This window comes from Sitophilus oryzae, unplaced genomic scaffold (assembly GCF_002938485.1).
Source record: "Sitophilus oryzae breed Bouriz unplaced genomic scaffold, Soryzae_2.0 scaffold_1440_pilon_pilon, whole genome shotgun sequence".
In the NCBI taxonomy this organism is placed as follows: Eukaryota; Metazoa; Arthropoda; class Insecta; order Coleoptera; family Curculionidae; genus Sitophilus; species Sitophilus oryzae.
The window spans coordinates 6,732,035-6,757,885 of record NW_022146105.1 but is presented as its reverse complement, the minus strand read 5'-3'; the positions used below and the strand labels follow the sequence as shown (position 1 = coordinate 6,757,885).

At 33.2% G+C, this 25,851-nt stretch overlaps 1 protein-coding gene across 1 annotated transcript in view; it reads right to left on the bottom strand.

Moving 5' to 3' along the window:
• Nucleotides 1–25,851, bottom strand: part of LOC115876592 (fatty acid synthase-like) — a 66,489-nt gene that overhangs the window by 5,164 nt on the left and 35,474 nt on the right. Inside the window, 16 exon segments of the mRNA XM_030892412.1 lie at nt 4,133–4,327; nt 5,494–5,698; nt 6,298–6,466; nt 7,943–8,194; nt 8,258–8,413; nt 8,565–8,820; nt 12,151–12,378; nt 13,177–13,342; nt 13,644–13,800; nt 14,562–14,692; nt 18,487–18,779; nt 19,835–20,162; nt 21,248–21,417; nt 24,033–24,262; nt 24,427–24,681; nt 24,736–24,895. Of these exon segments, the coding sequence (XP_030748272.1) occupies nt 4,133–4,327; nt 5,494–5,698; nt 6,298–6,466; nt 7,943–8,194; nt 8,258–8,413; nt 8,565–8,820; nt 12,151–12,378; nt 13,177–13,342; nt 13,644–13,800; nt 14,562–14,692; nt 18,487–18,779; nt 19,835–20,162; nt 21,248–21,417; nt 24,033–24,262; nt 24,427–24,681; nt 24,736–24,895 (3,351 nt within the window).

Here is a 25,851-nt window from a genome sequence, read left to right as displayed (position 1 = left end):
AAAAGTTTTTTATCTCTTTTTTCTCAAGTGAGACACCCCTCGGCCGAGACGACAACCATTCGTGCCATAAACTTTGGTACGACTGAGATCGGAGATCGAAAACTCACCTCTGTAAAACCGTCTCAGATACTGGCTTTTGTCAAAGCCCTGAGACTGTATCATGAGTTATAGCTCTAGAAAGTAATATACAAAAATAACTGACTAAGTTAAGAAAAAACTCCAAAATTTATGTAAGGATGCAATCAATAATCACCACAGAGGCTAATAAAACTACATTTTCAAATTTGTCAACCTTTCGAGAATTTTATTCCCATCATCAGAACAGTTTCTAAAATGTATAAATAAAAAAAGGCATTAACGTGGCAAAAAGACTTTTTCGAAACGGTTCGAAGTGCCCAACAAATTTCTTACTGTATGTAAAAGCCTCCATGATAACAAGTCGAGAGTGTCACATCATGGATCACTGAGCGATCCCTTCCTGACAAATACAGGAGTTAGCAAGGATGTGTCCTAGCTCCTCTCTTATTTAATATATTCATGGCAGCGCTCTCTATTATAGTGGACAGCAAACTGCAGGAAAGAGGATTGGGCATTAGATACATATACGACGCGACAGCGCGGCGGCGGTCTGTTCAACATAAAAAGTCTCAGTGCAAAAATACGTATAAAATTCATCACAGAACTCCAATACGCTGATGACTGCGCTCTAGTTGCAAATACGTTACAGCAATTACAGGAAATGTTGAACAAATATACCTGGGCATACGAGACTTTGGGCCTTAAACTGAACATCGATAAAACTAAAATCATGTCCACCGGACTCCCCCGGAGAATCATAACAGCGCTATAAAAATCGGGGAAGAACTATTGGAATATGTATCCGAATTTAATTACCTCGGCAGTTTGATTTCGGAAAAGGCAAATATCGACTCTGAAATTCAGCACAGAACCAGCAGCGCCTCAAGAGCATTCTAAAATTAAAAGACAAGGTTTTCTACAATCATGACTTGAGCAAAAGAACGAAACTTGCAGTGTATCGAGCAGTAATAATCCCCACCATGTTATATGGAAGTGAAACCTGGGAGTCGTACCGCCGCGCCGGCACACGAGCGCATTAAACAAGTTGCAACAGAGACACCTTAGACAACTGTTAAGAACCAAATGGTACCACCATGTCTCAAACGTATTAGTCCTTGAAAAAGCAAGCTGCCAGAGCGCTAAAGTCATGATTACTACATCTAGCTTAAGATGGGCTGGCCACTTATGCAGGATGCAAGAAAACCGCCTACCAAAATATCTTCTTTACGGTGAACTTGTAGAGGGTAAGAGGAAACCGGGTGGACAACTCAAAAGATACAAGGATGTTTTGCATCAAACCTTTAAGGGGATAAGTATGTAATATCAGTGGGAGGAGGCAGCGCACAATAGAACGCAATGGAGGAGAGTTGTAAATTCAGTTAATAACGACAACCAAAAAGTAAAGAGGCAACAAAGTAATGAGATTTTCCAATGTCCGGAGTGCGGAAGAGAGATAACATCACGTATCGGGCTTTTCAGTCACAGAAAAGCTCATGACAAGAAACGCCTTGCGTAACCATCTTCTGATGCGTGTCAAATACTCGTCAGCGAGTAATGGCAGTAAGTAAATAATTAACATTTTAAAATTGTATAACAGAAAAAACAACTTACGACTGAGTCTATTAGCAAAAACAAAATCCTCTGCACAAAAAGGCCTTAAAACTAGCAACATATGACATTGGAATACAAGAAAATTTCCTATGTAAAATATTAAAATACATATCCAACGACATTACTTTTTTTAAAACAAGTTATACATTGTTGTTCCGAGCTCGATCAAACAGTGACTGTTTAATAAAGTTCCGCAATGAACATTCTAGAACTCTCATTATCAAAAGATTTTTTTTTATATATAATGACATTTACTTCTTGTAACGTTTTTTTGCAAAACAACAACCATCCATGATCACGAAATATCAAAATATACCCATTGAATTTATTTTACACTATTAAAGTGTGTAATAAATTCTTGTATCAATTAATAAATTGTTATTAATTGACTCAGTCGTAATAGCCGGAGAGCTGGCGACATATTTAGAGAACATATTTTAGGCAAGTTAGAATAACAAAAAAAATAAAGTTTAATAACTTGTGAACCCAGAATCCTAAGTCTGGCTGGGGGGTTGGGGGTATTTCGCTACTGCGCAACCCATAACATTTGCAAAAAAATAAATCCAAAAAACATTCTTTAGGCAACTTGAAATTTGTTTATTCTTAAATTTTAGCATCTATTTAACCTAGAAATAAGTGTGCCAGACTTTTTTTTCGGGTTTAAAGTGTAACCAGACTATTCCAAATATGTTTAATTATTATACCTGGAAAACATACTTTAGGCATTCTAAAATTTTTACAGCGTGTTTATTAGATGATATTAAAAAATATGTGTTAATTGCCAGACGAATTCAATGGGATTTAATACTTGCCAGACGCGAATAATGATTTTAAATGAGCGCAACAAAAAAGTCTTATGAGTATCTATAAGCGCGAGAAAGATAGTTTATTGAGGTGTATTTTGGTGTACTTCAAATTTTCATAAAAACAATTTTTTTTCGGTTTCAATTATTTGCAGGCTTTTAATTCAGAGATTATTTTGTTGGAATTAAGTTACCATGTACAAATATGTATTTATAAATTAAATATTGACGTGCATAGTGTAAATAGTTTAGAATAATTACTGCAAATAAATATTTTAGTAACTACTAATTTCGCTACTAACTACTAAATCACAATGGATAAAAAACATTTAAGTTGTGTAGTTTGTAAAAAAGTTACTAGTGACAAAGTTATTGTTTTTGATGAAGGCAGACTTCAAAAATGCAAAGAATTTTTAAAAGTGCGCCAACAACATGGTTTAAAATTTAAAGGAGTGATTTTACCAGAAAACGTAGTCCCGAAAAAGGGTACCATGTACAGTGCTAAAAAAATAAGTATTCTGGAATTTTATTAAAGTACTATTGTTAATCTTTCTAGATTGTGAATCACCATTGTGAATCTATTTAGATTCAAAAGTAAGTAAAAGTGCTTTACTTTTATGCTTAGGCGTTAAAATAACTTTTTTATTGTCAATCAGGTAGCAAAAATTGATAATAATATAATATGTTACAAAAGTATAATAATAATTATACTTTTGTGACGTTTGAAAAAATATATTTTATATTATGCTAATTTTTAAATAATTATTCGTCTTTTTATTCTTTCAGATAAAAAATAATTATATTAAAAAGTCTTCTTATTGAAAGGATTTCAATCATACATTTTTATTAAAAAATGTTTCTTTTTATTTATTCAATATTAGTTAGTCTTTTTAAAGTTTTTACGACTCCAAAATGCTGTTACGTCAGCCGCATCGGCTGCCGACCGGATGCATCTTTCTCGGGCTTATAGATACTCATAAGACTTTCTTATCGCGCTCATTTAAAATCTTTATTCGCGTCTGGCAAGTATTAAATCCCATTGAATTCGTCTGGCAATTAACACATATTTTTTAATATCATCTAATAAACACGCTGTAAAAATTTTAGAATGCCTAAAGTATGTTTTCCAGGTATAATAATTAAACATATTTGGAATGGTCGGTTACACTTTAAACCCGAAAAGAAAGTCTGGCATACTTATTTCTAGGTTAAATAGACGCGAAAATTTAAGAATAAACAAATTTTAAGTTGCCTAAAGAATGTTTTTTGGATTTATTTTTTTGCAAATGTTATGGGTTGCGCAGTAGCAAAATACCCCCAACCCCCCAGCCAGACTTAGGATTCTGGGGTCACCAGTTAATAAACTATACATTTTTAGTTATTCTAGCTTGCCTAAAATATGTTCTCTAAATATGTCGTCAGCTCTTAGGCTATAAGTTGTTTTTTTCTGTTATACAATTTTAAAATGTTAATGCCTTTTTTATTTATACATTTTAGAAACTGTCCTGATGATGGGAATAAAATTCTCGAAAGCTTGACAATTTGAAAAAGTAGTTTTATTAGCCTGTGTGGTGATTATTGACTGCATGCTCACTTCAATTTTGAGTTTTTTTTAATAATAAAAATATATAAAGTTATACTTAAACTCGAAGACGATTCTCTCTCGTCTTGTATCTCATGGAGCCGCGTGAAAGTCATGGATTTAATATCCTGTAGCGTCAGAAACACCTCAAATTTCCTTTCTAACGTTTGTCCAATTTCCACAGTCATCATCGAATCCATACCAAGTTCCGCTAATGTAGCTTGCATCGAAATGGTTTTTATATCTTTGATGCCTGCGAAGCAAAAGTATACATTTTTATATTATTTAAAATAATTGTTTGACTTTCTAATTTGAAATAATTTTCAATTCAATCGTTTTTAGGCATAGTGCGCTTGACGCAACATTTTAAGAAATAGTTTCAAAGATGTATTTCTGGTTTTTAAAATAAATGCCTTACTTAATGGACACAGGGTAGGGTTTCTAGGCATTTTTTATCTCTCGAGAGTCGAGACTTCCCGACTAAAATGAAAGAGTAGGTATCTCGAGAAATTTCGAAATTTTTAATAAAACACGATGTTACTTCTAAAGTTTGTTTTATTGCAAATTAGACGCGATAGATCAGATCAAATGAAATGGTAAATTTTGAGATAAACAAACTACCCTACTGGTCTATATAAAAAATAAAGGGTAAGGTAGTACTTCACTTTTTTGTTAATTTTTGGGTTATATGGTATTGTTAATATTTCGGGTTATTTTTGGTTTTTGGTAAGTAAGTAAGTAAGTAATTTTTGGGTCCCTACCAATTTCTATATGTACAGTAGACTTTAATTCAACTAAAAATGTTTAGTAAAATTAATTCAATATGCATATTCAAGCGGCCAATTAAAGCACTTTTTTATAGAGATAAATTGTGTCCAATGAACTTATTTTGACTTCAAAAATACGTAGTATTTCATATTCGGACACCCTGTATATACTAAAAGTCTATTATATTTTTAGAAGAAATCTTATAACAAAGCAAATAAAGTAAGAAAACAATATACAGGATATCGTATTTAAAAAAAAACATAAGTTTGGATAAGGTTCAAGAATAACCAGCTCCCAGTGAAAGTCTACTTACGCCACTTAGTTGTACCTGAAAAACTCTGTAAGACTCATTCTAAGAGGGCTCAGGAACTAAGAGGGCTAGGACAAATATGTGTGTAGAATCTTTAGTTTCATAAAAAAATAGCACAGCGATGTAAAAACCGCATCTTTGTATCTCATAAATAAGAAACCTTACAAAAAAACCACGAAAATGGGACACCCCATACATCCACACATAATATTGCAGTGAAAATCTCAGATAGAAAAATGGAAAGAACAATTTTCGGAACTCTGGGTAACGCTTCTCGATATATAAATTATGTTTACTGTCAAAAAGTATATTTACAATTCCTAAATTTTAAAACAACTTACCCAAAACACTAGCTACAGCACCAACCATATCATCAGACACCAGCTCCAATCTTTTTTCTGCTACAACTGTACTGCAAACTACAGCAGATTCGTGTTGTCTTAGGAAAATGTCCATTACTTCTAAGCAACTAGCAATTTTCTGTTGTACTGTGCCTCCTATTTCTATATCGATAGATTCGTCATGCATATCAGCTACTAATCCCACCTGGTTAATATAAATATTTTTTAATTTTAAATAATGTCTATAGCTTCATTCAGAATCTCGCAATTAGTGAAATAAATTAATGGTTTCAATTAGGGTAGAAGTTTGTTCCTTTAATTTCAATCTAAGCATTTAGAACGTCAAAATTAATGGTAGACATTTACAATTAGCAGAAAAAGACAGAAAAAGTTATCAAACTTTTCCAGTAATTATACTTCAAAATTTGCGAGAATTGTCATTTTGGTTTTTGATTATCTTCCGTCAAGAGAAATTTTGGTTAGAACCCAAACATTAATTGTTTATAAAGTAAATGTTAGGCTTTCTCTATGGATACAACTTACCAAATATGTTAAATGTTATGTTAAGTGTTATCCGGTTAAGTAATGTTTAATGTTGTCCGGTTATATTAAGTATTTCTTGTCCGTTAGAAAAATTCCATTGATTCAACTTGTCTAACAAAGAAAGATATTGAAAAGTTATATTTTAGATGGCCACACCCATGGTATCCATTTTTAGATGGCCACACGATACATTGAATTTTTTTAATTTACTTTTATTTTTTTTAAATATATCTGTAATCAAGTTGCTACTAGTTTACGTACTTCTCCAATGGCTCCCCACTGTATGGCTAATCCTGGTAAACCTTCAGTCTTTCTTTTTTCGCAGATCCTTTCCATAATGGAATTTGCCATGCCGTAATTTGTTTGTCCAGCGTTTCCTCTTCCACAGAAAACTGAAGAGACATAATATGAAGAGAACATAACGAAATCTCTAAAAAATATATTTTTTATAAAAAAAATATGTCATAAATCCTTTTATCCATATTTCCAAATCTTTTTTTTGTTGAAAAATTAAAATTGTTGTATTATATATAGGTAGTATGTCCATGAAATTGGGGAATAAAATTTATTAAAATTTGTGTGTATTGTTTAGTTTTTTTTCTTATTCCACATTCGGATTGTGTTTTGATTAGTACATTTTTCGTCTGCTGTACTGAGTTTGTCAGTTTTGTGTTAATAAATAAGGATTTAAGTTTATTTTGTGTTTTAAAAATGCATTTATTTTAAATCGTACCTGTTCGTATACAGTATGTTCCCGGATTTTCTGTACAAGAGGAAAAACTTTTTTATTGTTGACATTTTGAGAAAAATGCATTCTTCATAAAAAAATTTGCTTATTCTAAAATGGTTAATTCCGTTTATAATTTTTCAAGTTTTCATGCCGTTTTAGAGAAAATTATGAAAAGCATAAAAATATGGTGGAATTTCTTCCTAAAGATCAAAACGCGTTTCTAGAGTAATATAACTTCGTTTTCATTCTTTGAGAGACTTTTATTCATAGAATTTTAATTAACATACTATTTTTTGTTGTTTTAAAATATTAAAGAAGCAAAAAATTTATACTTTATCTGAACACAAGCAAAATCTGATACTTTAACATCGGCAAAGAAATGAAAAGGAAGAAAAGACTCAAAGTCTTCCTTCTTTTTGATTTATAAAACATATCTCTTTGGGAAGAATGAATGCCTTTTTTAAATCAGCATCAATTTTAATCATAAATAGCATTTTAATCATCAAAGCATCATAAAATTTTAAATCAATTTTTTTGGACTTTCTTTTAGGAAAAAAAATCCACCATATTTTCATGTTTTCCTTAATCTTCTTTAAAATGGTATAGAAATTTGAAAAAGTATAAACGGGATTAACCATTTTAGAACAAGCAAATTTTTTTTATGAAGAAAACATTTTTCTCAATATGTCAATATTGTCAATAAAAAAATCCTCTTGTAAAGACAATCCGGGGACATACATAATATAGAATATTCTATACAAATATAATTATATTTTCTTGTGTGTTTGAATTTAATTTAATGATCTTCTTTTTTTATGTTATATAAATTTTGTAGTACACCTTTCCATATGTAGTCTGTGATTTGATGGGTGTAATTTAAATATCTGCGAGTATTTATTGGTTTTCTTTGAACCTCTAAAGCAAGCGTATCATCAAATATTTACACCAAAATATAAATAAATAGCTAACACAATTGTATCTCCCTACTTTCAAAGTAAATGTTATACGTGCCTCTTGGAAAGTCTATTACAGAAAAGTTTTGACAAATTTCATTTTGCCAAGATATCAAAAACGAATAATGATATCTACTTTTTTTAGTTTTTGCACTCTTTGGTAGGACGTTCAGATGTTTTAAAGTTTTTATCATTATCTTAACATATTTTAACCTAACCTAACCTCAGGTTTGGACAAAGCATTCTCGTTACTAGGTCCAAATGTTCAGCAGCTCTGGCTTTAGGACCAAAACTTATTTTAAACATATCCTCGGTTTGGTTTGCAAAAATGGCATCTTGGACCACAACAGCTAAATTAAATATACCATGCACAGGTCCAAGATAAATGGCTTTCTTGATTAAACTCTCACAGCCGCTTTCTGTGGTTATATCATCAGTAAAAATGGAAACGGTACAACCGTACGATCTTCATATTCTAATAGTAAAAAGAAAATAAAGTTTGTGATAAAGAAATAAAGATTTTTTTTACAAAACATACGATATTCTGTATGCTTGGTAACCAGTTTTGATTCCGGTTCTTGACGTTAAAACTAGGTTTCTACATCCTCTTAGTACTAGCCAGTCAGCTAGTTCTAATCCAAATCCTCCCAGTCCTCCACAGATTATGTAAGTCTTCGTGCCATCACAGTAATATCTAAGACAGAAAATATTGTACAGGTTGTCACCAAATAACTAACTTTATACTTAATTAACAAAAAAATGAAAATGTGTAACCTAGTTTATATTTGGCCAGTAAACGAACAAATGGTCTTGAGTTAAAGAGTATCAAAACTAAAAGTACACACCTCGGTATACATGGATACAGAACAGGCGTAGCATTGTGAGCAATATTTATCTTTTCTTCCTTCCGGATTTCTATCATTACTTTGCCTGTATGCTTTCCAGAGGTCATGAATCTAAATGCTTCTTCAGCCTGGTCCATTTGAAAGATAGTTGAATTGAGTGGTATAATTAGATCATCACTCAAATATTTTTTCATTACAGCTACTAATTCTCGACGGAAGTAGCAGTCGAGATTCATAAACATATCTAGCATTACACCTGAAAGGAAATATACGTTAGAATATTTTTTAAATCACCCTTGGGCAATTTACGAGTAGTATAGCAATCTAGTAAAATTACACTAATAAGCTATTTGTCTTTGACTTAATTTGCTACGATTAAAATACTAAACACTAATCCTATGATAATAATTTTGGTTCTGTGAGTTCTGTTCAGCACTATGTTAGAATGCCCTGGGCTGTAGTAACACTTTTCATTAGTTCAAATGGTTTTGTTCTTTTCATTCTTCTAACTAATCCAACACCATCCAGGAGCTGGTGGGCCTCGATGTTAATGTGCCTCTCCTCATGTCTTAAGGTATATTTCCTGATGACGTTGTCGACATCATCCACTTATAGTCCCTATGTAGATTGTCATTGCGAATGTACCACGTTGCGTCTACAATACCTTGTAGTACCGTATTTTGGAATCTTTGGATAATATGTTGGTTGCTTTGTTTGGTACAACCCCAGAGTTGAATACCATAAGTCCATATTGACTTCAGGACTTGTTGATAAAGCAAAAGCTTATTATATACTGACAGGGTTAAACATCGCTCTAGTAACCAGTACATTTTCCTGTACTTTAATTTCAGTTCTTTGCATTTTTTCTTTACATGCGTTTCTTTTCTTTGCATTTTTTCTACCTGAGTTTAGAATCACGTGTCATACCAAGCTATTTAGTTGTATTATCGTAAGGAACTACTTGTTGATTTACATATATTGGCTTTTACTCGATTCGTTTATTGGTGAAGTCGATATCCTCTTTTTTTTTTCATTCAATTTAAGGCGCCATTTTGGTGTCCAGCGTTGTATTTCGGCGACGGCCATTTGTAACTTTTCGGTTGACTTGGTATTGTTGTCTGCGGTGGATAAAATTGCAGTATCATTTGCAAATGTAGCAGTAACAGCATTTTTATTGAATGTAGGCAGATTGCTGATGAATAATTGGTAAAGGACTGATCCCAATACACTTCCTTGCGGTACACCTGCTTGAAGTTTTCTTATGTAAGAGTAAACATCATCTTGTTTAATTCTGAAGTACTGGGCGGGAAGCAGTATTTTGAGTTTGTGGTTCAAGACTTCGTGCCAAACTTTGTGGAACGCTTGTGCGACATCTAGAAATATTGCCGAACATACCTTCTTAAAAAACAAAAAGGCAGAAAGATTTGCGGACAACCTTGAAGAAGTATTCCAACTTAATATAGCAGAGGAAGATATTACATTTCCTCATGTTAGCGGGCAGGAAAATAAATCAATTCCGCTTGTCACACCAGCTGAAATTAAACAAGAAATAAAAACCAATATCAATCTAAAAAAAGCACCAGATTATGACCTTATTAATGGACAAAATTTAAAAGAGCTACCAAGAAAAACATTGGTCAAAATTTCTAACTTAATCAATCCTTTTTTTATATTGAAATATGTATGTACTAGAACTTTGGAAAGTGGCTGAATTAATAATAATCCTTAAGCCAGAAAAGCCACCCCATTAAACAACATCGTCTCAACCAATATCACTATTGCCGACACTATCTAAATTATTTGAAAAACTATTACTGAAAAGACTAAAACCAATCATTAAAGAAAAAAATATAATTCTCAATCATCAATTTGGCTTTAAAAATCAACACTCCACGATTAACCAGGTTTACGTTAGCATATGAATATTATTATATTTCATGGGCCGTCATATTATTGAATATGAGGCCCGACGACTGGACACACTCCACCATTGTCACTCTCCACAAGAAAGGGAGCATACATAAGTGCAGCAACTGTCATACAATTTCCCTCATCTCACATGCCAGTAAAGTAATGTTGCAAATTATAAATGAAAGACTGAAAGCTTTTCTAGAAAGAGAAATTCCAGCAGAACAAGCAGGTTTCACCAAGGGCAGAGGCACTCAGGAACATCTTCTGAATATGCGCCAAATCATAGAGAAAGCAAGGGAATTGAACATCTCTCTTTATATTTGTTTCGTAGACTATAAAAAAGCTTTCGATAAAGTCAGATGGCATCACATGTAGAAAATCTTAAAGGAAGTGGGGGTACCGCAACACCTTATTTCACTTATCATCCAGTTGTATCAGCACACTTCAGGATCAGTTAGAATACTGGATTCAGCTTCAAAGGAATTTTCCCTCGAACAAAGAGTCAGACAGGGGTGTATATTGTCTCCTCAACTATTTAACATATACGGAGAATACATAATGAGAAGGTCGCTAGAAACATGGGAAGGAGGCATTTCAATAAATGGCCAAAAAATAAATAATCTACGCTTTGCAGATGATACAGCACTACTCGCTAGCAGTCAAGAAGAGTTAATCAATTTAGTAAATAGGGTAGAAAACGAAAGCAATCGGCTCGGTCTGAAACTAAATACGCAAAAAAACAAAATCATGATAGTTGATAGGCAACATAACAACAATCCAAATATAAGTCATATCGACCGCTTTGAAGTCGTTCAGTCATACGTATATCTGGGATCACTATTGACAAATACAGGCACATCGGAAGAAGAGGTAAAGCGTAGGTGCAACATGGCAAAGGTAGCTGTTGGGAGACTGACCAAGATCTGGAAAGACCGCCAGATCTCAAGAGCCACCAAAAACCGGCTAGTCAACTGTTTGGTACTCCCAATATTGACGTATGGCTGCGAATCGTTGACTCTCAGGCAGGCGGAACGTAAGAAGATCGATGCTACCGAGATGTATTGTTATAGACGTATGCTCCGTATCCCATGGACTGAACGCCGTACAAACGTTTCCATTATAAATGAACTTAATATTACTAACAGGCTTTCCTGTAAAATCCGACTAAAACAACTAAAATATTTTTGACATATAATGAGGAAAAGTCCGGACAATATGCAAAGACTCATAATTCAAGGCAAGGTGGAGGGACGTAGACCACGTGGCCGCTCTCCAACTCGCTGGATAGACCAGATCACGACTAGCTGTAGCAAGCCAATGCACGATGTCATCGAGATGACAAAAGATAGAGGCGCATGGAGAAAAATCATCCATGATGTTACGCTGACCACTACACTCCCTAATGGGGGTCAGGACTGAAGAGAGAGATATTTCATAGGCAAAAATTATGTAAAAATTAAATACCCTTTGTTGGCTTAGCTGACACTTTGACGAGTACTGGAACGATTTGACTATTTTTTTATGTTTATACTAGTCATTAATATTAAATAATTAGTAATTTATTGTTAGGATAATTGATTATTCTTGACTGATGATTCAAATGATTGTATTGCAAAACTTTAAAATAAATACTACATTGAATATAATGTTATAGTAATGATAATTTTAAAAATACCGTGAAAACTAGCTGATTTCTCGAGAAGTATCAGTCTCAAAGGATTATTATTGTCCATATCAAATTTTCCTATTTCCAAAAAGTGTCCGCCTTTTGCCAAACATCGAACTGAGGCTAGAAGTTTTTCTTCAGCTAACGAGTTCAAAACAACATCCACTCCTCTACCTTCTGTAGCTTTCATTACTTTCTTTTCAAAACTTGTGTCTCTTGAATTGAATATATGATTGTCTGGAAAGGAACAAATTATATTATGTCTTTTTTAGAATTTTCACATCTACAGTAAAACTAATAAATTTTTAAAATCAGTTTTTTCCTTATACCTGTAACCTTTAAGGTTTGCATAAAAAACATGAATCAACCACAAGACACGAAATCAATTATTTAAATCTCTGGATGCTCATTTCAGTAGCTATATAAGTCGTCTCATTTATAGTCATCTGTTGATGAAAATATAGTTAGCAAAGCATAACTGGATGCCGTTTTTTTTCGATCATGCGGTATTTTAATATACTTGGGTTAGTTTAGTATATAGGGTGCTTCAAATTCGAGGTACGAGCATTGGTATCTCGGAAACCGTAATAGATAAAAAGATGGTTAAATTTGCACAAAGTTGCGCCTTGGGATGTTTACCCAGATGCCATCATAAAAGTTTTAAAAATTTCAACGATTGCTGAGTTTTTTGGAGACAACGGATTTTTTGAAAATAAATTTTATTTTTTCCTGTCGTTACTTTTTTCGAGTTCGAATTATCAACTAATTTGAAAATCTAAAGATACCATCAGATAGCCCTAATAAGGTGGCTTACTTTTGGAGAAAGTACAATTAGTTTTTTGATTTTTTAAAAGCAAAAATTAAAAACCGAACCAAACCGAACCAATAATAAACCGATTCGAGGAGATCCGCGAACGCAGAACTGTTATTAAAAATTCAAAATTAATTCATCCGCGAACGCCACTTTTTAAAGTGCGCATGCGAATAGTCCCTGAACCGGTTCGGAATCGGACCCGCGAACAAAGCTATTATTACCATTTATTTGTGGAAATCTTTTCTTTATAAAGTCTCGCTTTTCTTCATTGCCAACTGTAGTATAGACTGTACAACTATTAACAAGGGCTACTTGTATAGCAGCTTGGCCAACACCACCAGTACCAGAGTGAATTAGAATAGAATCTCCTGGCTTAATCTTCGCTTTCTTAAAAATCAACATGAATATAGATTAAATTATTATTAAAATTATAACTAAAATTATAATTCATTTTAGTTATTAAAAAAGTACTATGATTTATAATCAAAATTTAGGGATAAATAGAGATTTTTTTTATTTAACAGCATATGATAAAAATTATGATAATTTATGACAAATTATAATTTGAAATTATAATGAAACGGATTAATTGCAATTAATTAAATAAGAGTATATCTTTCTTGCTCTTTTTCTCTCCCATACGAGAAATGAAAGAGGTTGAGACTCAATTGAATAAAAAAGGCATTACCAATACTAATGCATATATAACTGTGGCATAGGTTACAGGAACGGTAGCAGCATCTCTTAAAGACCACTTTTCTGGAACCTCCCACATAAGATTCTTGTCGCCTTTGCAATACGAGCCACAAGCTCCGTTGGATACCATGCCCATGACTCGCTTTCCACTGTAACAAATGGGTGTAAAATATATTTTATTCTAAAATATATAATTAGCTCATAATATTGATTATCATAATACTATACAGGGTGTCCCAAAAATAAGTGCAAGTATTTTAGCTTGTGGTATATCTCGACCCCGGAAACACGGCCATGAGTTTTTTTGTTGAAATTTTTATATTTTTCATGATATTTTCAGGAAAATATTGAAAAACTTTTGAGTGCCGCTTGTTCAGTTTCCGGAAATTTGTTTATAGTGCTTCCAGAGAATCCAATGTTGCCACCTGCTACTTTATCCACATTCTGTATATTTATAAGTTATAAGGACACATTTTCATTTTCATTTTCAGTCAGTGGCGTTTATGATTGTTTCAGAAATATATTAGAGTGATATCATATATACACATCCCTGGTGAATATGTCAATACATTTTTTGCATTAAAATATGTTGCACTTATAGTAACTTTTACGCTCAAAATTTCATCCAAATCGCTAAAGGCATTTAGAGGAAAATTATAACAAATAAAAAAAAATACTTTAACCCGCTGCAGCCAAGAAGCGAAGCAGAATCGGTCTATGTTGATATGAAAAATAAATCTTATTTTTACATAAGGAATCACCCCACGAGAGATTTTTTGAAACGCCCTGTATAATAATCTCCGTTATTGAATATTTACTGTAAAATACATTACAGCATTCTACTGTAATTAACCCATATGTGATTAAATTAAATTTTTTATAATTTATATTACTTTAAAAAAACTTTTACCTTGCTAAACGGCCACTAAACTCAAAGCCTAAAGCACATTTTTGTTTCCTTCGATCTCCAGTAATTGTATCCACATTTATTTTTCCTGTAGCATTCATAATATCTCTGAAGTTTAACGAAGCATAGTATACCTTAAAATTAGATATTATATTATGGATTATCCTTGGTAATTTCAAGTTCGCCTTGCTTCAAGTTCTTGAATCTTCTATCGATATATTCTTAAATTAAGTTTCTTGGTTAGGTTGTGATGATATGACGGCGTGGCAGTATGTAGGTTGTGAAAGGTTGTGATAATATGAGCTGGTTGTGTCTATTTTTTTTTTGTGAGGGGTAAAAAATCGTCAAAAGACCTTACCAACCTGGTGTTCTAAAGGCCGGCGTGTGTCGGATTCGAACACATCAGTGCCCGCCTACCGACTAAAAACTTCCCCTCCGAAAATAGACAAAAACGCATCGGAAACCGCTCTCGCAGTACTTCAACACGCTCTGCCTGATCTCTTCATTGCATAACATAGATTCTATGGTGGAGTTTGCAGTTAAGGTAAATATGGTATTACAGATAAGTATATATATTACATTACAGATAATGTACATTACAGATAAGTATATATCACAGGTAAGTACATATAACAGGTAAGGATTTATCACTGGTAATTATATATCACAGTATAATATCACAGATAAGTTTTATGGGGGGATAGATATGGTCCGGATGGCTTTATTCAGTCTATGTTCTCGTTCTTTGGTTTCAATAATTTGTCTTATAGTTTTATAACCCAGGTCCCACATTTCTTTGGTCATTAAAGACTCTATCAAATTTGTCGGGTTAAAAACTTTTCCAGTTTCCGTGCAGAATAGTCTTCTTTGCCCTTCCCATATGCTAAAAATAAAAAGTGTATGTTTGGCATCATCTTCTTCACTACAGTACAAGCACACAGCGGTCTCTGATCTTCGAAATTTGTGCAGGTATTTATTGAAACAGCCATGCCCAGATAGAGCATGGGCAACGTAGTAGTCTACTTCTCCATGACACTGGTTAATCCATACCTCTATATCCGGAATCAGAAAATGGGTCCATCGAGCTTTGCTACTTGAGTCCCATTTCTCTTGCCACTTGACCATTAAGTTATTCCTCGCTATGGTTGAACCAACTCCTGTGTACTTTTCGCGCCTTTCTATAATTTGGAGTTCCATAGGCGGTACCCGTGCTAGAACTCCAATCCCGTCTGTAGATATGGTTCTATATGCGCTTATTACCCTGATAGCAACTGCCCTTTAAAAACTGCTTGGCCATAAGCTTGGCTAAAAAGTTTGGCCATAAGCCTTTTATTGGAAGTTACCATAAACCATGCTGGAGATCCATAGAGGACTTGGGAATGAACCACGCTCGAGTATAATTTTCGTTTTGAGGATCTTGGACCTCCTATATTTGGCATCAAACCAGATAATGCTCTTAGAATTCTTTCTGCTTTAAGAATGACAGCCGATATATGTTCAGCAAATGTTAATTTCGTGTCCATCCATACTCCAAGATATTTCACAGCATTGCTTATGTTAACGGATACGCCTTCTAAGCTGAAGGCAATGGATCCTATCTTTCGTTTTCTGGTCAAAAGTACAGCTTTGGTTTTTTTCTGGAGCTATAGTCAGATGATGTATTGCCATCCAATTTGATACGCGCTGTAGTGCAGTATTTATTACGTCCATTTTTTGCCGTGCCAGTAACTACGATGTCGTCTGCAAAACCTACCAATTCTATTTCTGGCGGCATATATTGATTTCTAATAAGTCATTATAAAGAACGTTCCATAAGGTCGGTCCTAGAACAGAGCCCTGTAGTACACCGCTGGTAATTTGCAGCTTTTTGCTACCATCTTGAGTGTAAAGTAGTATTTCTCTGTCCGACAAATATGATCCAATAAGACTTATTAAACTTTGGTCTAATTTCCTTTTTCTCAGTTTGTCGAGAAGAATCTGCCATGAAGCATTATTAAAAGCATTTTTAACGTCAACTGTAACAATAGCACACAGTCTGCGATTTGCATGAGAATATTGTTCTGCACTCTCGGCAATCAGACGTACCCGATTAATTGCATCAACAGTGTGTCTTCCTTTTCTGAACCCATACTGCGTCTCAGACAAACCACCAGTGCGGTTCAACTCACTCTGTAGTCTGCCCAATAATATATGCTCGTACAGCTTTCCCTCGACGTCTATAGACATATCGGTCTATACGATGACATGTTTTCAGGTGGTTTGTTAGGTTTTCTTAGCAGAACTAGTTTTGCTATCTTCCATGCAGTCGGGAACTCGGCTTTCCTTGCTAATTTGTTATAGATTGACAACACGTAATCAGGCTTTTTTTCGACAAACGCCTTTATTATTTCAGGTGGTATTTGTCCTGGTCCTGGGGCTTTTTTGTTTTTTAATTTATTGCTTGCTATTTTTAGTTCTTCTAGGCTAAAATCAACAAAGTTTGAGTTTTTATCACAGTTGAATATCACAGGTCTATGTTTCGGGAACAAAAAATTTACTATATTTACTACAACATGTAGGGTAAGATTCAGCTTAGGTGGATAACCCGCTAATCCCTTCATAACAATTTTGTACCCCTGGCCCCATATGTCAGAATCAACAGCATCACAAACTGTTTTCCAATGTTTCTTCTTGGACTTTTTAATGGCTTCCCTAAATTTTTTCTACTTGTTTCGTAGACCTTCTAGAAATCTTCACTATTCTGTCCTAAGTTTCTTCTTGAGTCTCTGGTATACTGTCTTCGTTTTTGAATACTGTCCTTACGCAGCGCTGCCAGGTCATTATTCCACCAATACATTGGCTTGCGGTTTGTACAAATTATCTTCTTTGGCATACATTTATCACAGATCTTTGCAAGACGCCTTGAGAAATTTGATGAAAGCGGTCCAGTTTGATCATCGGACACATTGCCTATCGCTTCTTCGAGTTTTTGTTCACTAATTTTATTACTATTCCATCCATTAAATTGGAGCTTTCTTTTGCCACAGGGTGCCTTCCTTTGATCAGCGATATCAAAAAATATGTAGTTATGATCACTTAAGGATTCCAAGTCACTAACTTCCCATCTTAGTATGTTAGGTCTCATTTTATAAGTAGTTATGGTGAGGTCTAGTATTGAACCATAATTTTTACTTTGGAAAGTAGGCTTATCCCCTTGGTTGACAACACAGAGATCATGCCATCCATTCTACCATTAACCTGCCTCGATTGTCCGTGACGTTCATTCCCCATTGCGGTGACTTGGCATTAAAATCACCGGCAACAATGGCGTTTTCTCTTGTGCTCTTTCATCGCATATCCAGTCTGCTCTGTTTTTAATGGCGGTTCGATTTGGCTCGCTTACAATTAAAATTGCCGCACCTATATCTTTTGCTGTCACCAAAGCAATATCATGCGCTGGTCGGCTTCTATTAGTGTTTATTTGTATTTTGTTTGTATATTGTTGGTTATGTCTATATGACGGCGTGTCTATAGACTGAATCAAGGTTTTTTAACAAAATGAAAACATAACTCTGCGTTTTCGGCACCTAATGTCCGAAGAAACTTAATTTAAGATTAGAGATCATATGGTTCCTGCCAGTTATATTTTACATATTTGAAAAATATTTAATATAGTGAGAGATATCTTTTGAGATTTTAATGTTAAATAGTTTGTAACTATTTCTAATAGTTTTTAAATATGGTAACTAATGGTAGCAATATAGCAAGACAAAACATTCTCAATTCTCAAAATATTAAATTTAACATTAAGGTTTAAGGCAAAAACTCTGTTACTGTTAATAAATAATAACAATGGAAATCTATAATCAATATTTGCTATAAACAGTCATCTAAATTAGTCCATTATTTCTGAAATTTCTTGAAATAAAATAGAGTAACTTTGACTTACTGCCACAATTTCTTCAGCAGGGGTTTCTAATCTCACATTATTTGATAAAATTGGACCTTCTATCCATTTCAACGAACCCAAATCGCCTCTTACTAACGAATTTAAATAACAATGCTCAGCCTCGATTGCATTGCTTTTATCACAAAGCATATGTCTGTAAGTTCCCCATTGGTCGTTCTTGTAGATATTTATATACAATTGTTTTCTTAATTGAGATTCGTAAAAGGGTAAGTTTACAGCAAAATCTGGTGCAGACGGATCAAATACAAAAAGGAGTTTTATATTTTGACCACCTGTAAAATGAAAAATTTCATTAGATTGTACTTTAAATTGTTAGTTAGTACCGTTTGATCGAATAAAAACGGCGTCAGCTATGGCTATGAAATGACGATCGATGACATTTCCCATATAATTTTACATAGAAAATGACAGCGATCTTCATATCATAGCCATCGCTGACACCGTTTTTATTCGATCATATGGTATATTATTTTGACCGTAGATGACCCATGATACAATAACGGAAGATAAGATCCTTGGCGGTCGCAAATCTGTTCTCCGCGCGCATGACGTCACTCGGGTAGTAATTTTCTGTTAAGCTCCGTCCACTACATGCGTAATATCTTATCTAACCGTTCTTGTATCATGTAGATGACCTAGACAATGTATCGGCGTAAATAATTATTATACTCTAGATTATTATCGTAGTATAATATTAATATTAAGTATATTATTTTCATGTGTGCGCAAAACTACTATATTTAATGCTAAATAAACCCAAAATAAACTAAATACAAAAAAAAATAAATAAAAACTGTATTTAACGTTAATAATTAGTTATTGTCTTCCTATCATTATCACTATTTGGAACTTGTATATGAAGGAATAACGAAAACATCGACTTTTTTTGAAAGTTTTCAAGCATTTCGTGGCTCTTGAGGGGTTTTTCTAAAATATAGATATAATCAAACTGATGGTATACAGCTAGATCTTCAAATCAGCCTGGACTTACGGTAGCTGTATCAACCACAGATATTTTGGCTAGAAGGAAATTTCATCACGATTACGGGAATATAAAAAACTGTAGTTAACTGCTTTTAAAAAATATGATTATTCCTCAGCCCTAAGGATAGAGGATACGCGATTAAATATAACGCAGAAATAACTCGAGTGCCATGAAACCGCATTCTACAATGCATAGTTGATGCCTAGTATTCTCAGCGGTATGTTTGCAAATGTTATACATAGATCTCAATATTCTCCTCTCAAAGAAAAAATAATAAAAAAGGCCGCGCCGCGCCGGTTAGTGATCGAAAAAGATCTTACCTAAAATCTAAAAATAGTTTACCTGGTTCTCTGCGAAGACAAGAATACAATCCAAGTATTCCGTTGAGTGGTTCTTTATCGGTAAAAATAAGAATATCCTCTTCTTTTTCCAAAAGACTGCGTAATTTTGGGAGCCAGGAAAATCCAGTGTCTAATGCTGATATTTCTAGTATCCTGGGTGGTTTATATTCAAATATTATTTTCATTAAGATCAATTTTTCACTAGCCGTTGTATAAACACTTATAACAGAGACATTCTCGTTTTCAAAAGTAGAATGATCTATGTCTATTGATTCTCTGGATAGTATAAACCCCGAAGTATGTAGAGATCCCAATGCAACTGTCAATATCTAAAACAATTTATATTAGTTACTTATGCACCAAGGGCGAGAAGAATATATTTTCGATAGAAACACATTTCTTAAAAAAAATCATATTTCACCACTAAATCAGATATACAGGATCGCTGATATGGAAACGGTCGATTATTATTGGGCAAAGTATACGAGGTCCCGCAAAAAGTTAAATTAAAAAGTTATAGGGTTTTTAAACATGCAATAAATTTAAGTATACAGGGTCGATCATAAAGTCGTGGCACCTTAAATATTTTTTTTTCAATGGAATCCCCCATATATTATTGGGTATTTCAATTCTTCCTTCAATTTTGCAAAATTTGTAATACACATAATGTAATTAAATCCAACCGTTTCTGAAATATCGAGTTTTGGTTTTGAATAGTTGAACGAAAATTTTGTAATTTCCAGATTTAATATAATCATTTTTTATACATTTATATATGCTAACTTGGAAACGAATGTCAAATATTATTAAGTATCACAGTTTCCGCAGAATGGCGTCGTCAAATGAAACCGAACAAACACATCGAAATTAATTAAATCGATTTTTTTTAAATCATATTTTCAAATAACATCAATAGCAGTCAATAACTCGGAAACGGTTGGTTTGAGATATATTATGTGTATCTTTATTTTCACTTAGAATTGAAGGAAGAATTGAAATACGGCAATAATATACAGGGGGTTCCATTTAAAAAATGAAACTTTGATGTGCCACGACTTTATGACCGACCTTGTATACTTACATTTATTACTCGCCAATAGACATTTAAAAACCCTATAACTTTTGTATTTAACCTTTTGCGGTATCTCGTATATTTTACCCTAAAATCGACCGTTTCCATACATATCAGAGATCCTGCACATATATAAAAAAGACCGGGAGATATACCATAATTAGCACTATTTATTTGAACAAGTTATCTCCATTAAAAATGAAAAATAGCTTAGAATAAGTACATTTATAAATAAGAACAACATTTAAAAAAAGTCAGCACGTACATTTAAAATATATTGTGTCCAAGAAAATCTAAAAACGAAGTCACAAAATTAAATTTTATTGGAGTCTCAGAACTTACATTAGGTCTTTCCAAGAGCCGTGAAGCTATAACCAAATGACAATCAACCTCAGTGAGCAGCCTCTTGTCTTCCACTGTCACGTTGCTCACTACTAATTCAGTTTTACTAAGAACGGTTATGTTTGGTTGAATTAGCGGTTTATCTGCGAGGACGTCGAATACTGTGTCACCTACGAATATTTTATATTCAAATTTTCGGTAATACTTTTAATGATATAGTAGAATAGCAGAGGAAGTAACTGTTATAACTACAATAATATTAATAGCTCCCGTACATAGCGTTTAACGCCTTGGCAGTAGGCAATGTACAGTTGGTTTGGTTTGGTTACCCTAATAACTACAATACTAAGTTTTATTACATCGTTAAATGTCTATAAATATAGACCTGGTGTATTCTCCGCCGGTGCTGCCACCATCGGAGAATATTGTAAACAACTGGTATATACAAATACACGGGTCTGAGTATACGAAAATTATATCATATAATTATTCTAAAAACGTTAGGAAGTATAATTTGTGAAATTTAAAAAATAAAAATGTAAATATTATTTATCATTCCAGCTAAAAAAACTTTTTAGATGAGTTCAACTACGTTAGCGAGCATAGTTAACGGTTACGCACCGGTTTTTTGTAGTGGGGTCATAATTGGGGCTATTTCGGCTATAACGAAATTTGTTAAAGGTACATAATGATAATTTTAGAAAATCTTCATGAAACATTTAATCACTAGTTGATTAAAAAAAGTATACCATTAATATTGCAAATTATATTGTCTCTCATAGTATATGTATGAGGAAGATCGAAGCCTTTGAAATGTGGTTATTTCGTCGCATACTGAAGATATCTTGGACGAATCACATGTCAAATGACGTATTATATTGAACCAAGAGGGAGAGAGCTTCTAAATATAATAAAGAAAAGAAAACCAACGTACTTTGGTCATATTCTAAGAAACGACAAATACAATCTATTACACCTTATTATTAAAGGCAAAATTGAAGGGAAGCGAGGTCCAGGCAGAAGACAGATGTCGTGGATGAGAAACATATGAGATTCGACAGGAATGTATGTCTAAATACTCGTTAGAACAGCAGAAAGACGAGAAAAATTCGCTGTGGTTATCGCCAATCTTAGCTGAGAAGAGGCGCCTCAAGAAAAAAGATAGAATATGCCTATTTAATTTTTTGATTATGTAATGAGCACTTTGTTTACTCACTTGTTTCGTCGAATGAATGTTGTTTACTCACTTGTTTCGTGCTTGAATCCATTTTTGATTAAATCGGTGTGAGAAACTGTGAAGCAAGAAAATGTTGATCCGGGAAAGTTGAGTTATTGAATGTTATTACACCCAATAACACCTTAATTACGCTCTCCTTTATGCGTTAACATTTTTTCGTCAACTTTATTAACATTTAAAATTGTTACAACACAACACGATGCCTAGTTCAGTTTTTTTTTCGTGTATTTTTTGCTACCCGAAACAGCTTTACATCACACAAACCTCGTGCCTGAGTATTTTATAGTTTCAATAACTGTACTAGTAAAAATCAAATATAGAAATTTTAAAACATTTTCCGATGCACGTCATCAATCACATCGAAATTGATACTAAAGCATAGCACTAAAGCCTATAAACCTGGGTAAACTTCATTATACTTTATAGAGCAAATGATAGTAACAGATATTTTATTTAGATTAAAGCTGCAAAAATTAGTTTAAACCGATTTTTATTATCGCATAGTTGGTCACATTGCGCCATGTTCAGCAATGTTGTCGTGTATTATTTGACAATTATCCTAGTGTCAGTCATTATTTTGTATAATATCGTGTTGTTGAATTTTTGGGGGTAATTCTCATTTTTTGCCGTTTTTCATAGTTTTTTTTCTTAAAGTGTACTTCTAAGCACAAAAAGTTCTTTTAAGAAATAAATTTTCAAGATTTTTTACTGCATTTTTTGAAATTGTGGATTGAAAATATGCCGAAGCCTTTAAACAATCGAAGCAAAGCGCTTGTATCTTCCTTGATAAAATATTTTGAGCGCGAACGTGACAAATAATAAGTTCTTTATTACCCTTGAATGCAGTCAGAGAAGTAAGATTGATTGGTAAGCACATTATACCACTTTCAAGTTATTTCTACTTATTTCAATTTGTTTCAAGCTGCCTTAAAAAAATTATATAAAAATTATATACTAAATATATATTGTTTGTCACTTTTAAATTAAGATTCATCTCATAAATCCATCACAATTTGGCAGCGCTGTTGCCATCGCTTGCCACTCAAAGTTGATGACGTGCATCGGAAAATGTTTTAAAATTTCTATACTTAATTATTATGACAAAGCCACGATTTTAATATTATTCCAATGCGTGTAATAATTTATACCCGGCACTTATAATTTTTGCCGTTCGAGCGCTGCCGTCGGAATTATTAAAATGAATTGAAATGCACCAAGCCTATAGATTTTATTGGTATGATTAATAATTAATAGTGTTTGCAACAGTCTAAATTATTAAGATTTTTAGGAAAATAAACTTTGAAGCTTTTTACATAGTTCCGAAAAGTACTTGTTTGTTTGATAGAAGATTGATATGAATTATATGAACTAATTGTTATATAATTTTATTATTTCTATGAATTGAAGACCGCAATTCTCACTTCTATGGATAAAAATGCTATTTTTGTGTTCGTTGTGGCTCTGATTTAAAAAAAACTATATTGTTTTTGCTACATATTACTTATATATTTAGGAAATGTACAAATTAAAACTAATAAATAAACTTACCAAAGGTTTTGTTTTCTTCAGGCGTTGCTTCGTCAATTAGTTCCACAACTTTTACTTGAAGAGTAGAAATATTTTCTAACAATATTTGCACATTGACTCTTACAGCTTCTTCCAACTTCAGATTAGTCACATTTGGCAGAAAAATATATTTCTCTAGTACAGGAATTCCCGTATTTTTCCTTTTAGGTATTGAACTCGCAATTACACCACGAATTTCTATACCTCCAGATCTAAAAATTAAACTATTTTAAGTCAACATATTTTTTTGCGGCTAGGGCTAATTTGAACTTTTTTTCTTCTTTCTCTTTTCTTCTTGTGATTATAAAATTATGTAGTCATATTTTTAAATTTCGTATATAATTACAGTCATATCACCCTTTACCATAATACTTACTGAATAACACCCGCATGTTTAGAGGCATAAACTGGCACATTGGGATTTTCTCCTAGACTTTCTACCGTCTCAGTGTGCTTTTTCCCATCAATACTTAGTCTAGATATAAACGTAGGAACGGAAAGCAACCGTGTATCTTCTTGTAGAAGTTTTACTTGTAGCATATTATCCATAAACGTGACCCAATTGTCATCCCATTCAATTGATGCTACCTGACCACTAATATCAGAAGATTGTATAGCTTTGAATTTTCCGCTGGTAAAAGAAATATGAGTTCAAAAATGCTGGCATACCGCAATAATAAAATACCTGTAATTATACCCACGAAGTCTTAATTCTTTGTATACGTCTTTTTTTGACATATAAGGTACAGTTGTACTTGACACGCCAGCTGGCAACGGAAGTGGCGTAAGATTAGCTTCATCTCCTTTAGCTAGTTTTATTTTTCCTGTTACAATGGTTGAGTTACCTAGAGATATACATACAGAATGATCAAAAAGTATTAGTTAAACTACACTCACCGGCACGAAAAACGGGCACCTTAAAATTTTAATGTATTTTACAGTTTTTTTACACTACTCAAAACAATTATCGCATATTTGAATAAAAGTAATTATTACATATTTCTAAATAAAACATGCGTTTTTCTGAATTTCTCTTGTGAGTTTTTTTAGGCTAATTAGGGTACGCACTCGAGTTACTCGCACTTTAGTTGCAAAAGTGAAAACAATACATTCTTATGAAGCCGATGTGTCCAATGGTTGATTGCATGGCGTAGCCTTAGGCTATATGCTGTCAGACAGTTTTTAATCGGCCGACTATTTAGTTGCATATTTGTAACCAATATATCCTTATGGAGCCGCGCTCACATGCAATCAAATAGTCGACCGATCGGCTCCATAAGTATGTATTGGTTTCACTTTTGCAACTAAATAGTCGGCCGCCTAAAAATTACAGTTCAACGAGTAGGCTTATTGCTTCGAATTTCCCTTGACAGTATTCAAACTATTTAAAATCGTAACGTCAGAGAATTCAAAGTGTCTTGTTTTTCAAATTAATATTTTTTTAGAAAATATGCGATCATTATTTTGAGTACTTTACTACTTTTTTTGTACTAATGGGCCGATATTGTAAATTTTTTAAGTAATTTGTGGCTAGATTATTTGACTTTTTATTGTCTTTTTCTAAATCAAAGATGAAAGTTCCCATCTGTCAATTATAAGAGGGAAAACAAAATGTTGATATTTTGGTGAAAATTTGAAACGCCCTATGGAATACGCTAACAAAACAAGGAATTTAAAAATAATTCATCCTCTAGGTACGTCTTTTTTCGATAGTTTGTTTTTTGACTCATCGCAATAGCTTTATTTTGATTGGAGATATTTGCTTTTGAATAAGACAGTAACGATTTTAACGCAATGGAAA